Genomic DNA, 13,829 nt, shown 5'->3' with positions numbered 1-13,829 from the left:
CCGTGTCCTCTAAACAAAGATCAGAAATTTATTGGGAACTTCTGAAGCTGTTGTAGTGGTGGGATGAAAGGTGCAGATGGACGGTGAATAAAGGAAATCTAAAAAGACAAAAAAGTTTTAGACTTGAGGAAACCATTAGAACAACACATGTAAAGTGCATATATATGAACTGGAATTTGTTTCACTCCGTCCGTGATATATAATTCGGTCAACTTGTGATGGGTTGCATTCTGCAATGGCTTCCCATGATATCCTAAATCTTATACTGTTTGGCTTGATGCTATGTGACTGTGGAGGGAGGGAGATTTTTTCTCTAGTTTAGTTATTGGACTTCTCCCATTTTTTTTCCTTTTTCTTTTTGGTCTTCTACCTTCTTTCCCCTTTTCTCTCTGAGAACCGTTGAAGGAGAGAAATGGTGATAACATTACAGGTGTCTAGAGAGTAGGAGAAAGTTTGATTAGAAGAAAGACACAGGTTGTATGCTGAGCCTTATTCAGAAAATATTGTAATGACCAAGTGAGTGAGCAAGAAAATAAAGGTTAAGGCCCTAAGCAATGGAACTTCAAGGAAATGAGGAGACCGTTGCAAGCATTTATTAACTATGATGATAAACAATCTCATTCTATTAGAACAGATGAACGTTCTCCATTTGCCTAAACCTCAATGCTAACACGAGGGTAAGAGGGTTCTGCATGTAGTGTGCCTAAAGCCTAAAGCCTAAAGCTAACATAAGGGTGCATGTAGATGTAGTGCCAACAATACAAGCTACAAGTTCATATTTTAAACTCTATTACTGTCAGGTCAGGCAATTAAGTTACGTAAAACTCTGCAGGACTTAAAAATTCAAAACCCAGAGCTCATTTCATAACTTAAGAAGTTGAATCTTAGGTGCATCATCTCAGCATTTTACACAAACTTCCTCCATCATACATATTCTACACCTTGCCCTTACACACATTTGCTCTGTCAAAATATACCGGAGATTTGAAACTGCGCATGTTGTGCACCCTATATGCACACTTACACCGTGGGTAGAAATGAATCAAAACCTCAAAAAAATCAGAAGAGAGTGAATGGTTTAACAGCTTGAGAAAAGATGCATGTTACTTATGAAGCTTTGAGAATTTGAATTATCATTGATCTCTCTTTAGGATGTGGTACTCTCTTTTTTCTCTCCGCTTCTATCCATATAGGCAGTGGAAAACTGACAAGCGAGAATGAGTTTAGACGCTTCTTTTCATAAGTGAATGGTTAAACAGCTTGAGAAAAAATTCTTGCTGCTTATGAAGCTTTGAGGATTTGAGTTATCACTGATCTATCTTTAGGATGTGGTATTCTCTTTTTTCTCTCCCCACTCTATCCATATAGGCAGTGGAAAACTGACAAGTGAGAATGAGTTTAGAAGCTTTTTTTCATGAGTAATGTGAGACACGTGCATTTTCCTTCCAAGAAAGTCCTGGCATGTTCTGATTTCTAAAGATCCATGTCTGGATAATTTCACCAATCAATGCATTAGCTTTTCCCAGCTTGGGAGAAGTGGAGGTTTAGACGAGGCAATATTGCACCTATATGTGTCGCAACATAATCCATTAAGTTTGTTCGTGTAAATGATCTTTAACTAGAAGATACAGTGAAGGTCTTCTGTTTCTATGAGACTAAATATCAGAATTTTAACTTAGATTTTGTCTGAACAAGAAGTTGCATTGGCAAGTTTTAAGTGACATCCAAGGTAAAATGGAACATATTTTGTAGCCAAGTTGACCTTAATTAAGCTTCTTTTCTATCTCATCTTATGTCTCCTTTACATACTACAACTTTTGAATTAATTTTTTTCATCAAATTTCTGCCTTAATTCTGGTGTACAGTTTTTAGATAGGCAGAGGCTCTTTACTACCATTTGCAATCCAACTTATCTTGCCAATGGAGAAGGATCAACATTGGGGACCCTTATATTCGATATAGAGTTGGTCAGCTTAAGACACTGGTAATCCCATGATAGAGGAATTAACTTCAAATCTCTATTGTAATCTATGGTAGTCACCATAATCTCAAATTCCTATGCCACTTCATGGTTTCTGAGTATGCTGATAAAGGTATTCTTGAATTTCCGTGCACACAGTTCTTAGACCAATCAATGTTTTTATGTGGTCACTTCATATCACATGTTATTCTCAGCTAGGCATTTGACTTCGAAATTGTACAGAAATTTGGGTAGCCTGCAGCTAAAATTTTCAGCTGAAGCAGAAAGTGCAAAGGAATAGAATACAGATGGTGATCTATGTTGTGTTATACGTCCAATTTATAGCAATACTTTTACATCTCTCTACTGTGAGTGGTATTACCAGTCATACCAAGATAAACTTAAGAATGTATCCACATTCTTACATGAAGGAAAGCACAAAAATCCTGTCTTTTTGCATTATCTCGACATGACTTAGCTGGTTTAAAACTGCCTGATTTTCTTGTTTGAATGGAAATTTTCATGCTATAAGCATGCACGCTATCAATTCTACAAATACCATGTTGCTAATCTACGCTTGGAACGGGTCAACAAAAACTTAAAAGGGAGTTCTTCGAATTTTCTGCAGTTATTCTTTGACTTTTGCTGAAGTATTGTAAAGTCTAGATCATTTTTCTTACATAAATTGACTACCTGCCGATGATAGAGTGATAAATTGACTGCATATCAATTCAAAAAGAAGGAATTGTAGCATGAGATGAGTTGACAGAGCTGACTGAGCTTAAGTAAACCTGAGCAGTTTCAACATGTGGAATAAGGATCGTTTCATTTGCTTGAAATTAATGATACAGTTGTCAATGAACAATGTTCTAGTTTGCAGAAACTTTTGTGAGAATACAAGTTTTTACTTTCAGCAATCAGCATTCTGTTGCTTAGAATACAACATAGTAGTTTCCATTACTCATTTCATTTTGCTTCCAGTGTTTCTTAATACATTTTGGCTTCACTAATCAAACTAAACGTTGGCCTGCTCAAGGTGACAAAATCCTAATCATATGCCTGTAGTTGACTTGTTAAGAATTCTAAGATATTTTTACCTGGGTTTTATATAGTTCATGATAGATTAATTTTGACAAAAAGCTTACTTCAAAAGATTATATTCTCCTTAAGCTTTGGTTTTTGCTGATGATTTTGTTCCAATCTCCTCTTAAGTGATGGCACCCCTTCTTACATTAACATTTTGGGCTGGCCAGTCCATTTGTCTCCAGCAAACAAGTACACCATCACGTGTGACTTCAATTATTCACCGCTCATAAAATTAGTAGGTAGTGGCTGCCGTTGTTGATCAGAATATAATTCATTTTGCAAATAGTATTTGATTTTTCTCAAACACATTCAAATTCTGCTAGTTGTTAAACAGATCCAAATCAGTGTGTGAATTTCATGGAGTCATGTTCGTCAAACAAGTTAGTTCAGTAAAGAAGCATATATACATCTTTCAACCAGGAGGCACTTTACAACAAAGGAAGCAACAGTACATGTGAGAGTATGTGCTATCTGCATCAACCAAGAAGAAGGTTATGGTATACCACATTGGGAACCGACAACGGTGACATTGAGCTGATGATTGCCATAATCACGCTGGTCATCTAGAATTTGCTTGACAGAATCCTTGGCTGAAGCGCTGCACCATTTCAACTCAATCAACTGTAGAGTTGAAATTTCTCCAAAACAAGAAGGGATCTCCTCGAGTTGCTGACAGCTTAGCACCACAAGTTGCTCAAGGCAGGGCAGGTGCTCGCCAGAGGCACTCCATTGTACAATATCCAGAGAGTCCAGTTTCAAGAACTTCAGTTTCTGGAATTCACCTTCTCTCATGTCCCATTGCTGGCCCTCAAATGCCTTGCTGAGTAATTTCAGAACCTCAAGGTTGGGTAGCTGACCAATGACTGAAATTTCATCCCATGGTAGGCGAGCATTTGATATTGTCAACTTTTTCAGATTTGAAGGGAACGTAAACTTAAAAGGATATGGCGCCCTAACATGGAAGGACATCTTGAGTGATTGAAGCTCACGCAAGCACTCCAATATTTTAAAGGGATTGCTGGCTTCACAACATTCTTGCCAAGAATTCGAAAATATACATCCTAGCTTCTGAACACTGGGTAGCATCCTCGCCAACTTCTCAACATTTCCATGCCATATATAAATCGTGGACAGTGATTTTAAGTTATCCAACTGGGTAGAATCCTCAAAAAATTCTTGACTGCAGTGTTGGAAACTGAAGAAACAATGATCCATTATAACATCCCGCAAGCATACCAGTTTCCAAACAGCCTCTGGTAACGTGACTCTACCAATTGCTCCACTGAGATGAAAAGTTTCTAAGTTTCGGAGATTGCCTATTTCTGAGGGGATTCTATTTGTGCGAATTTTAATAGCTAAATATCTCAGATAAACCAGCTCAGCTATCTTGACAAGATCAGAAGTGTCGGCACTATTTCGGAATAGGACATTTGCCAAATCCAAGACCCTGAGGTATTTATACTTGTGAACAGAACCATAATGTAATCGTCCCTGTCGGGTAATTCCACCCCCTGTCGCTGGCACCTGTTCTGTGAGATAAACTCTACCAATGGGACTCAAATCGGTGAATATCACCCGTTTACGGAGACTAGTATCTCCAATTCGAGGAGGCAAATCCCTCAACTCCTTCTGTTTAGGCAGATCCTCTCTATCTCCGGATTCTTTTTCTATATCGGTCATATCATAATACATCAAAGAACTGATCTGTGGCTCCTTGGTTGTAGGAAAAATGCTTAGAAGATTCTGCTCAGGCCTTCTAAAATCACCATAAAGAACTGAAATTCCACCGGGAAATATGTGTTCTTGCATTTCATATCTTTCTTGCTTGAGTATTGCTGAGCAAAATTCTCGTAGTACATCATGAACACGACATTCTTTGACTCCTCCTTTGGAACTTTTTCTGGTAACCAGTACGAGGCTTCTATCAATTAGATCATTCAAGTAACTCTCTGCCTCCTGAATTAAGCTCTTCTGGCCCGAATTTGGCTGATGTATAAATCCTTCAGAAATCCACAACCTTATCAGTTTGGATACAGAAATTGTTGTGCCCCGTGGAAATGTTCCCAAATACCAGAAACATGGTTTCAAGTGATCTGGTAAAAGCTTGTAGCTTCCGTCTAAGATGTCCCAGATTTGTTCCTGTATGCTTCGCGACCTGATGAAGGTTCTAGCAACCTTTTCCCAAGATTTTTTTTCTTTCTTTGTCCTGTTCAGAGCTCCCGCTATCAGAACCACTGCAAGTGGTAGCCCTTTACAACTGCAGGCAATGCGCTTTGAGATACTTGACAATTCCCGAGGACAAGTTTCTCCATTAAACAGCTTTAGCCATAGCAATTCACAGCTCTCTTCACTGGAGAGTAGACGAAGAGCATAAGGAAAACTATTGGCTTGTGCTGCAACACCATGGCTTCGAGTAGTAAATAAAATTCTACTCCCATTCTTGTCATCAGGGAAAATTGAACATAAACCACTCCAGGTCTCTATATCCCATATATTATCTAACACAATCAGGTACCTTCTACGCTTTAAACTTTGGTAAAGCATTTGACCAACATCTTCTCCACTGATGTCGTGGCTTGGATTGGCATGCACTTGATCTACTATACTGGACAGCAAGGTCTCTTTCTGGTAAACTTGGGATAAGCTACCCCATGCACGAACCTCAAAGCACGTATCAACAAAAGGATGCTTACACACAGCATTGGCCAAAGTAGTCTTACCTAGTCCTGGCATGCCCACAATAGAGAGAATCTTTAGGTGGCTTGATCCTTCAGTAAGTAGCCCAACTATTTCTGCTACTGCATCTTTCCTGCCCACAAGTTTATTAGCATCTTCCTCTATTTTGATTTGCATCCCATCCTTGGAACAGCCAGGTACATTAATAGATGGGGGTTGATGAATTTGTGTTGAAGCATGAGTAGAAGCCTTGGAAACGCTATGGACGCCACTGTCCAAATTCATCTTCCAAGTGGTTTTCACCTCTTTCTGTAGTATCTTGATATCGTTGGTGATGACAAAGCTGCCCAACTTATGAAGCCAGAGCGATCCTTCACCGGCCATCAATGAATTGAGGACGTATTTGGCTTGGTAGGCTGCATGCTTAAACCGTGTCAAGAGAAATCCTATTTGTGAGTTCCCCATCAGCCCTGCAACTCCACTCAAGCAATTTCTCAAGGTTACCATTTCCTCATTCACCATTTCCATTTGATGCTTCAATGGATAAATGGAAGCTTCCCCAGAAAGCATTACCTCTTTTAGTTTGTTTATGAGGAAATCAACGAATTCCAATTCGTTGCTGCTGGGGCAATTAGATTGCAATGACAGAGGCAAGTATTTCTTAAACAAATCAGCTGCTTGTTGCTGGACATTTTGAACAGTTTCAAGCGAATCATGAAGGCCGAGACTCCAATAATTGGTCATTATTAATTCTTCATCCTCCGTTTTATCAGGACAAAAGTAGACAAAGAATCCAGTGTCCACGATCAAAGTTGCTATCGAGATATTAAGAGATTCTAATCCTTGAATGGGATTCTGCAATAGCATATCCATGAGACTGCTCCTAATAAACCTTAGCTCGTCAGCCAGGGTCTGAAGTTGAACTTTTACCTCATCCGTGAACCTAGACTTGGTTGACAGAAGCACTAGTTTAGAAATGAGAAAGTCAACGAATCCCAGAACATGATCATCTGCTAGTCTTATTGCACTAGATCCTCCACCAGAAACCTCCTTCAGCTGTAGAAGAAGAGAATTAAACTTTCTTAGCAAATCAGGAAGAATATAATCCATCGTATGCTCATGGGCGACGAACTCATCATCCACAAAACAGAGGAAAAGTGTATATGAGATTTCCACAGCAAGCTCCTCAGCAATAGCCACGAAATTTCCCGGCTTAAACGGCACAAAAATAAGGCAGAGAAAAGTTTTCAAATATTTTAGCCTCTCTTCGACTACTGCAAGTTTTTCCCACTGGCTGATAATTCTTTGGGATTTACTGATGATACTGATATCCTTCAGATTCTGTAAGAGAGAATTGAAGTAACGTTTCAGATGTTCATCTCCGTACCTCGTACTGTGCATAACATATGGACAAGAGATGTACAGTGTGACAATGCGGGCAATATGTTTCTTCAAACCCTTCAAAGTTTTCAAATTGGAAGAAACAAGTTTCTCATTTCTGGTTGATACATCCTCCACTTGCTTCCATCGTGGTATTGGCCAGGGCTCAAAGGAGCGACTCACGTCTTGGACCACACTGACCATATGCTTCGCCAGCACCTCCATTTCTTGGTGTTCAAGGGGCCACTCGAACAAAAACCTCCATTTCTTGGTGTTCAAGGGGCCACTCGAACAAAAACCTGAGAAAGGGCCTCAAGATGCTTATTAGGAATCTAAGCGTCTGGATGTTTTCCTTCATGTCAGGATCGGAGCACCCATCTTCTAAGTCTATCAGATAGTTCAAAGGATCTTCAGCGTGAAGGGCAGACATCTGCAGTAATAATCTCTACCTATACTTGTAACTAATTTTTTGTGGAGAAATTGATAATCTTGAATTTTATGTCTTTTTTTTTTTGCAGAGAAATTGATTATATCTAGCTAGTTAGGTAGCAGGAGAAACTTCATTTTAGCACGATTATAAAATTGACTAGGCGATACGTTTGCAAAAGTCAAATTTAGGATAGTACTTTGTCATGGAGTGATTAAATACAAGGGATAATTTCAGAAACCTCCCCTGAGGTTTCTGACACTTTTACTGACATCCCCTGAGGTTCTCAAAATTTCACTTACCTCCCTTGATAAAAAATTGGGCCCCTTTTCTGACGTCATCAGGGCCAAAATTACAGATATATCCCAAGTAGTTGGGGTTAATTACTACCGTTTAGTTACATAATGGCATCTGATATGATTAATTAAGCTTAACAACAATAATAGAAACTTGATTCCTGATACATGAATTAATCCAGTCATTTTGGGAGTAAGGCGCCAATTGAGCTGCAATATTGGCGCCATTTTTTGTGCCTGGTGTGATTTGACAAGAGGAAATAACAAGATCACATATAAGATCACTTATATGTATGTGTATTCCATACATTAGCATAATTGCTAATTCTCAGAATGCGAGCTCGTACTAAGCTCCACCGCCAACCCTCCATTTCGAAAAAAAAAGACAAAAGCAAAACAAAAGCAAACACACGAAGCGCAGAATAACGTTGAAACCCGCAAGCGGGATTCTGTGTTTTTTCTATTTCAAGGTTAGCTCGCATGCGGGTTAATGTTATATTTGAGCGCGAGAAGAAAAAATTGGTAATTAGGCTCTTTGGGCATTATAAGTAAATATTTAAATTAATGGCAGTTTTATTACACCAATATTATTGTATTATCATTATTATGATTATTGTATTATTTCTTATGCAAATATAACATTTAATTATCCAAGCAGTTTGATTTTATTTTTACAATTTATAAAATTTTTATCACTTATATAATATTTTTAAAACCCTAATACATCTAAATTTGAATCTAATTTTCTACAAGTCATACTTATAAATGCGAAATCTAACAAAAAAGTTAAATACAATTTTTGCAGGTCAAATTTAACAAATGCGAGCTATTTGCAAAATTTTAAATATTTGCAACATTTTTTAAAACAAAAATTAGAAGCTTTCTGCAAATAATTCCCTACCTCTCAAAAAATACCAAAATAAAAAAGATAAGAGCTCGCATTTGCTTCCTAGAAATAATTCCCTAGCTCTTAAAAAAGGAAAAAAAAAATTGAGAAGAGCTCGCATTCGTGGAATGCGAGCTCAATAACCAGAGCTCGCATTCCACGAATGCGAGCTCTTGTAAGCTCGCATTTGTGAAATTCACAAATGCGAAGACCCCCCTGACGGAAATTAAACCCAAAATCACCCCTTTTGTAGAATTTTTTTAAAATTCATCACAAAGTTGGAAATTTCTCAATAGAAATACAACTTGTCTGGATTCCTTTCACTCTCTGATATCATTACGGTTGCTTTGCGATTACAGCGGCAAAACCTGTTTTTAATGGAGAAAGATGTAGGTGAATTCCATGATTCTCCCCTATGGCTTGAAGAGGCCATGGTTGCAGCTAAAACTTTTTACTCAGAGCTCTAATTGTAGCACAGCAAATGCACTTGTTATCACTCCAAATTAGTAGCAAAGAATGTTAATAGCTTGAAACCTCAGAGGTAGTTAAGTTGCTTTGCTTTATATGCTATTGCTACTGAAACAGCAAACCTTCTGGCCGTTGCAATTTGCAGCTAGCCGTTGCAAAATCTGCCAAATAACTGTTGCATGGCACATCTGGTGCATGCAATTTTTTGTATTGCACTTACCCCCCCTCAACTTTACTAATTAGTCCAAATCATTTATTCTTCTTTGAATCTTCTACTAATACAACTTCTGCAAAGGGTAGCTATGGAATAAAAATACCTTCTCACACATGAAAATAATATTTTAATCTGATTTGGACTGGATTGTTACCACAAAATCAAAAGCAAGGGAGGTAAGTGAAATTTTGAGAACCTCAGGGGATGTCAGTGAAAGTGTCAGAAACCTCAGGGGAGGTTTCTAAAATTATCCCTAAATACAAATCATGTTCCAATGAGTTAAGTTGGCACAATTGACTGCAAACGTGGAAGTAATCAGGATACGGGGCAGGGACGGTCTGAGGACCGTCCCTGAGCGGTCCTCTCACAAAAAAAAAGGAGAGGACTGCAATAGGCCACGTATAATGGGAGCAACAACAAAGGAAAACGACGTTGTTTTAGTGAGTGAGTAGGAAAAGAAATAAAAAAACATCTGAGGGGCTAACGGGCTCCGTTAAAATACCTCAGTTGTTCCGTTCCAAAAATTTCCGCTCAAATTAATGAGGCACGACTCTTCATCTGAAATTTTCAAATGAAATAGAATTTAAACATATCCCTATCCAAAATTGGGAAGTTTCAGATGAGAGGTTTTTGGAGAAAGTGTATAGTGTTGCAGAAGTAACTGTTGCGGGACAAAAATTTTTCAAGAAGGCTGCAACAAGACGGAAGTTGGTGAGATCTAAAGCAGGGATAGACTCAATCGAATTGGACTAAACCCCAAAGGTAAGAATATTGCAAACTCATTGCACTATTTGGCTTGTTTTGCGACAGAAGAGGGATGAATTTACTTGCATGATTTTGTTTGTACAACTCGTTTAAGACAGTGTGACATGAATAATGAAATTGAAATTCTGGCGAAAACTCCTAAACAAGGAAATCATATGGGTAGCATAAATTAGATACATTGAGAGCCAACTTAAAGAACATATGCACAGGGAACTTATGCATGCCAAGTGTTTGTAAATTTGACTCAATTGATGAATTAAAGTTCTCACCTTTTAAAATCTGGTTGCATAGTATACATATATCTTGGCTAAAAGAGGTTGAGTGGGGTGGCTTGCGTAGCAAAAACTATCAGGGTAGTTGATAAGTACATGTCTATCAAAATTTATAACCGCATGGCGAGAAATTTACATAACTTAGTTGTTTCTTTGAATTTGCAATTAGGTGTTGGTTCATCAGTAATGTTGTCTACATGGCACATAATATGATATTAAAATTGCTATACAGATTGTTAGTAATTATGTTGACTTCATCGCAGTGTGTATGTGTTGAAATGGGCCAAACGTGTACATAATTAATGACTTATGTGCAATCTTTTTGTTGATGGAATGAGTAAGTGCAATGGTTCACATTGTGATGACTGATGTACACGTGGTAATTGACAGAAAATGCAGTTGTTGATAGCAACAAGTTGACAGAGGATGGGATTCCTAAAACAGGAATGGGGTTTGATGCAGAAGATGAGGCTTATAAATTTTACAATACATATGGTTTTGTCATGAGCTTCAACATCCAAAAAGACTACTTGAACAAGGACTAGGATGGCTTGACAACATCAAGAAGGTACACTTGTTGTAAGGTATCCCATAATACTTGTGTATGCTTACATGGTCATAAATTTATAGAAGTTAGCTTATTGTTTAAATTTGCAATTAATTATTGGCCCTTACATACTATCACGTACATACACATAATGTGAAAATGAATTTGGGTTAATATCAGAAACCTCCCTTGAGGTTTCTTCTAATCACATCTAGCACCCCCCATATTTTTGAAATCACACTTAGCACCCCTGGAATGACAACTTTGGTTTCTTGTCAGCCCCTCTATTTGAAAATGGTAGTAAAAAATGAATTGTAGGAGAGAGACTTTATTTTTGTTTCACTTTTACCCAAAGCCCAAAATGATTAGTGAATTTTAGAAGATAAAAATAGAAATAAATAGGCATATGATATTAATTTAGAAGCTGAGGGTGTAAAAGTGTAATAAAAAGAATGTTATAACTAATTATCAGAGATTTTGGCGATATAGAGATGCATAACTAATTATGGACCTGGGGCCGGAACGGTTGCACTCCGGAAGCTTGTGTGCATTTTGCACACGGTGTAACATCATTTGTACACGTTGTAACACTAGAATAACAGCGAGTAATTATACTACCTTTAACAGCAGTAACCGTCCCTGCCCCTTCTCCACTAATTACATAGTCCATGATACTACATTGGATCAGTCTAGTAACATGATACGTAAGCCTTATATTGCAATCCAATTCTGAACAAAAACACCATCTACAACTAGTTGTTTAGATGGTGAGGATTGCAATGCACAAAACTATACACAAGTAGTTCTAAGATTAGTCAAACAGCACCATAAGTGGCAGGAAATATAAATCAGATGCACATTGCACCACTTATCAAAAAATTGTCCACAAAAGCTAACATTGCTTCAGTATTGCTGGGAGCTAAGAAGACTAGTACCTAAACTACTTCAGATACCACAAGCAAGGATTGCGGGGAACCTTTAGCACTCTCAAAACATCATAGAGAAACTGCTGGTTATAGTGTTAGAGGCCACTATTGCAGCAGTATTAATGCTAACAGAAGTTTCGGCTTGAGATCCACCATTTAGAGTAGCTTGAGCATTTGGTACAAAGGGAATTATACCTTGCTTGTTTACAGCAGCATTGGTTTTCATTGAAGACCTTCCTCTCTGCATCAGAAAAGAACAAATTTAAACTTTTTTGCTGCAAAACTTTAAATTACTCCAATAGTGCACTAGTTCTGAATTTTGCAGCAGCAATGTATGACATTATAATGCTTACCCTCTTAGTAGAAGTGCTTGTGCTAGCCTGCAAATTAACTTGCACATTGACAGCTGCATCTTGTTGGCGAAAACTTGGATTACTCCCCTGACTTGAAACAACCACTGGCATATTTCCTTGTACTTGATCCTACATCACAGAAGACATGATAAACAAGTTAATAATATGTGCAACGTATATACTTTGGTACATGATCAGATGATCAGATTGAACTTAATTACCCAAAGCACAGCCCCTGCCAATCCCCGTGTTAGCTATGCCTCTACCAGGCTTTCCTCTCCTTAGAGCACCCTGCAATGTAACAACTTCAAAATTGAGCATATAATTATCTAGCTCCCACAAGTTAGCTAATATTTTGTGATTATCAGGACAAATTTGGTCCCTTTTACATGGATACATAGTCAAGTAACTAACACTTAACGTGATGTATATTTTTGTAAACTGATTGTACCTCATAAATCACCCTGTGTAAAGTACTCACAGATAAGCAAGAACTACTCATACAAGTAAAATTACATATCTACTATAGGGAGATGCACAAATTGATCACAGGGCTAAATAACCATTTGAAATTTATGCGTATACATGCACTACCTTTTATAAATATACACAGTCAAGTAACTAACATCTAACATAATGTACATTTTTGTAAACTGATCGTACATCATACATCACCCCTTGTAAAGTACTCATAAATAAGCAAGGACTACTCATACAAGCAAAATTACACATCTACTATAGGGAGATGCATAAATTGATCAAAGGGCTAAATAACCATTCCAAATTATGCGTACCATTACACTACCTTTTATAGATATACATAATCAAGTAACTAATATCTAACATAGTGTACATATTTGTAAACTGATTGTACCTCATAAATCACCCCGTGTAAGGTGTTTATAGGCAAATTGTGCGCCAAAACAATGGCATTTTTGTTATTTTCTGGTTTCCAATAATTTTTCTTATTCATTATTTTTTTCCAGCATTTCCCCGTTTAAAACTTTGCCTGGTGTTGGTGGTTTTTGGGTAATTTCTCACCTTTTGATTAGGACAACCTGTCACATCCTATTGCCAGGGGTGCTAAGTGTGATTTCAAAAACATGGGGGGTACTAGATGTGATTAGAAGAAACCTCACGGGAGGTTTCTGATACTAACCCAATGAATTTACTATATAGTTGTTCGCTGGTTATATAGAATCGATATAAGCGTACAAATTGGGATCTAATATGTTATACCCTACATACAATTGTTAATACATTATATCTTGTTCAATTTATTTTACAGCATACCAAGGATAAATACAGCTTCTTTTCACAAATTAATGGATATCAATCAAAGGTGGTAGAGCAAAGAAGTTAGATTGGATAATTAGATAGTTTTTTTTTTATTTTGCCAAACTCATAACACTCATTAGAATATATTTACACTTAGTTCTTAGTGCATTACCACATGTTCAATCTATTTTATAATGTACTAGGGGAAAGAAAGGTTAAATTGCTAATTTTAGATTTTGTTTATTGATATTGCTAATTTGCAGTTATTTGTCCACATGTATATCGCAACCACATG

At 37.5% G+C, this 13,829-nt stretch overlaps 1 protein-coding gene across 1 annotated transcript; it reads right to left on the bottom strand.

Annotated features, from left to right (window-relative positions):
- Positions 1–3,538: 3,538 nt before the first annotated feature.
- Positions 3,539–7,408, bottom strand: LOC113751954 (putative late blight resistance protein homolog R1B-14). The gene is made up of 2 exons (XM_027296098.1): positions 7,402–7,408; positions 3,539–7,361 (listed from the first exon to the last, which is right to left on the bottom strand). Exon 2 carries the CDS (start codon positions 7,325–7,327, stop codon positions 3,539–3,541), a length of 3,789 nt encoding a protein of 1,262 aa, XP_027151899.1. The 5' UTR covers positions 7,328–7,361; positions 7,402–7,408.
- Positions 7,409–13,829: the final 6,421 nt, after the last annotated feature.

This window comes from Coffea eugenioides, chromosome 11 (genome assembly GCF_003713205.1).
Source record: "Coffea eugenioides isolate CCC68of chromosome 11, Ceug_1.0, whole genome shotgun sequence".
NCBI classification, from domain to species: domain Eukaryota; kingdom Viridiplantae; phylum Streptophyta; class Magnoliopsida; order Gentianales; family Rubiaceae; genus Coffea; species Coffea eugenioides.
Note: the sequence above shows the minus strand (reverse complement) of the source record. Positions and strands in the feature narration are given on the sequence as shown.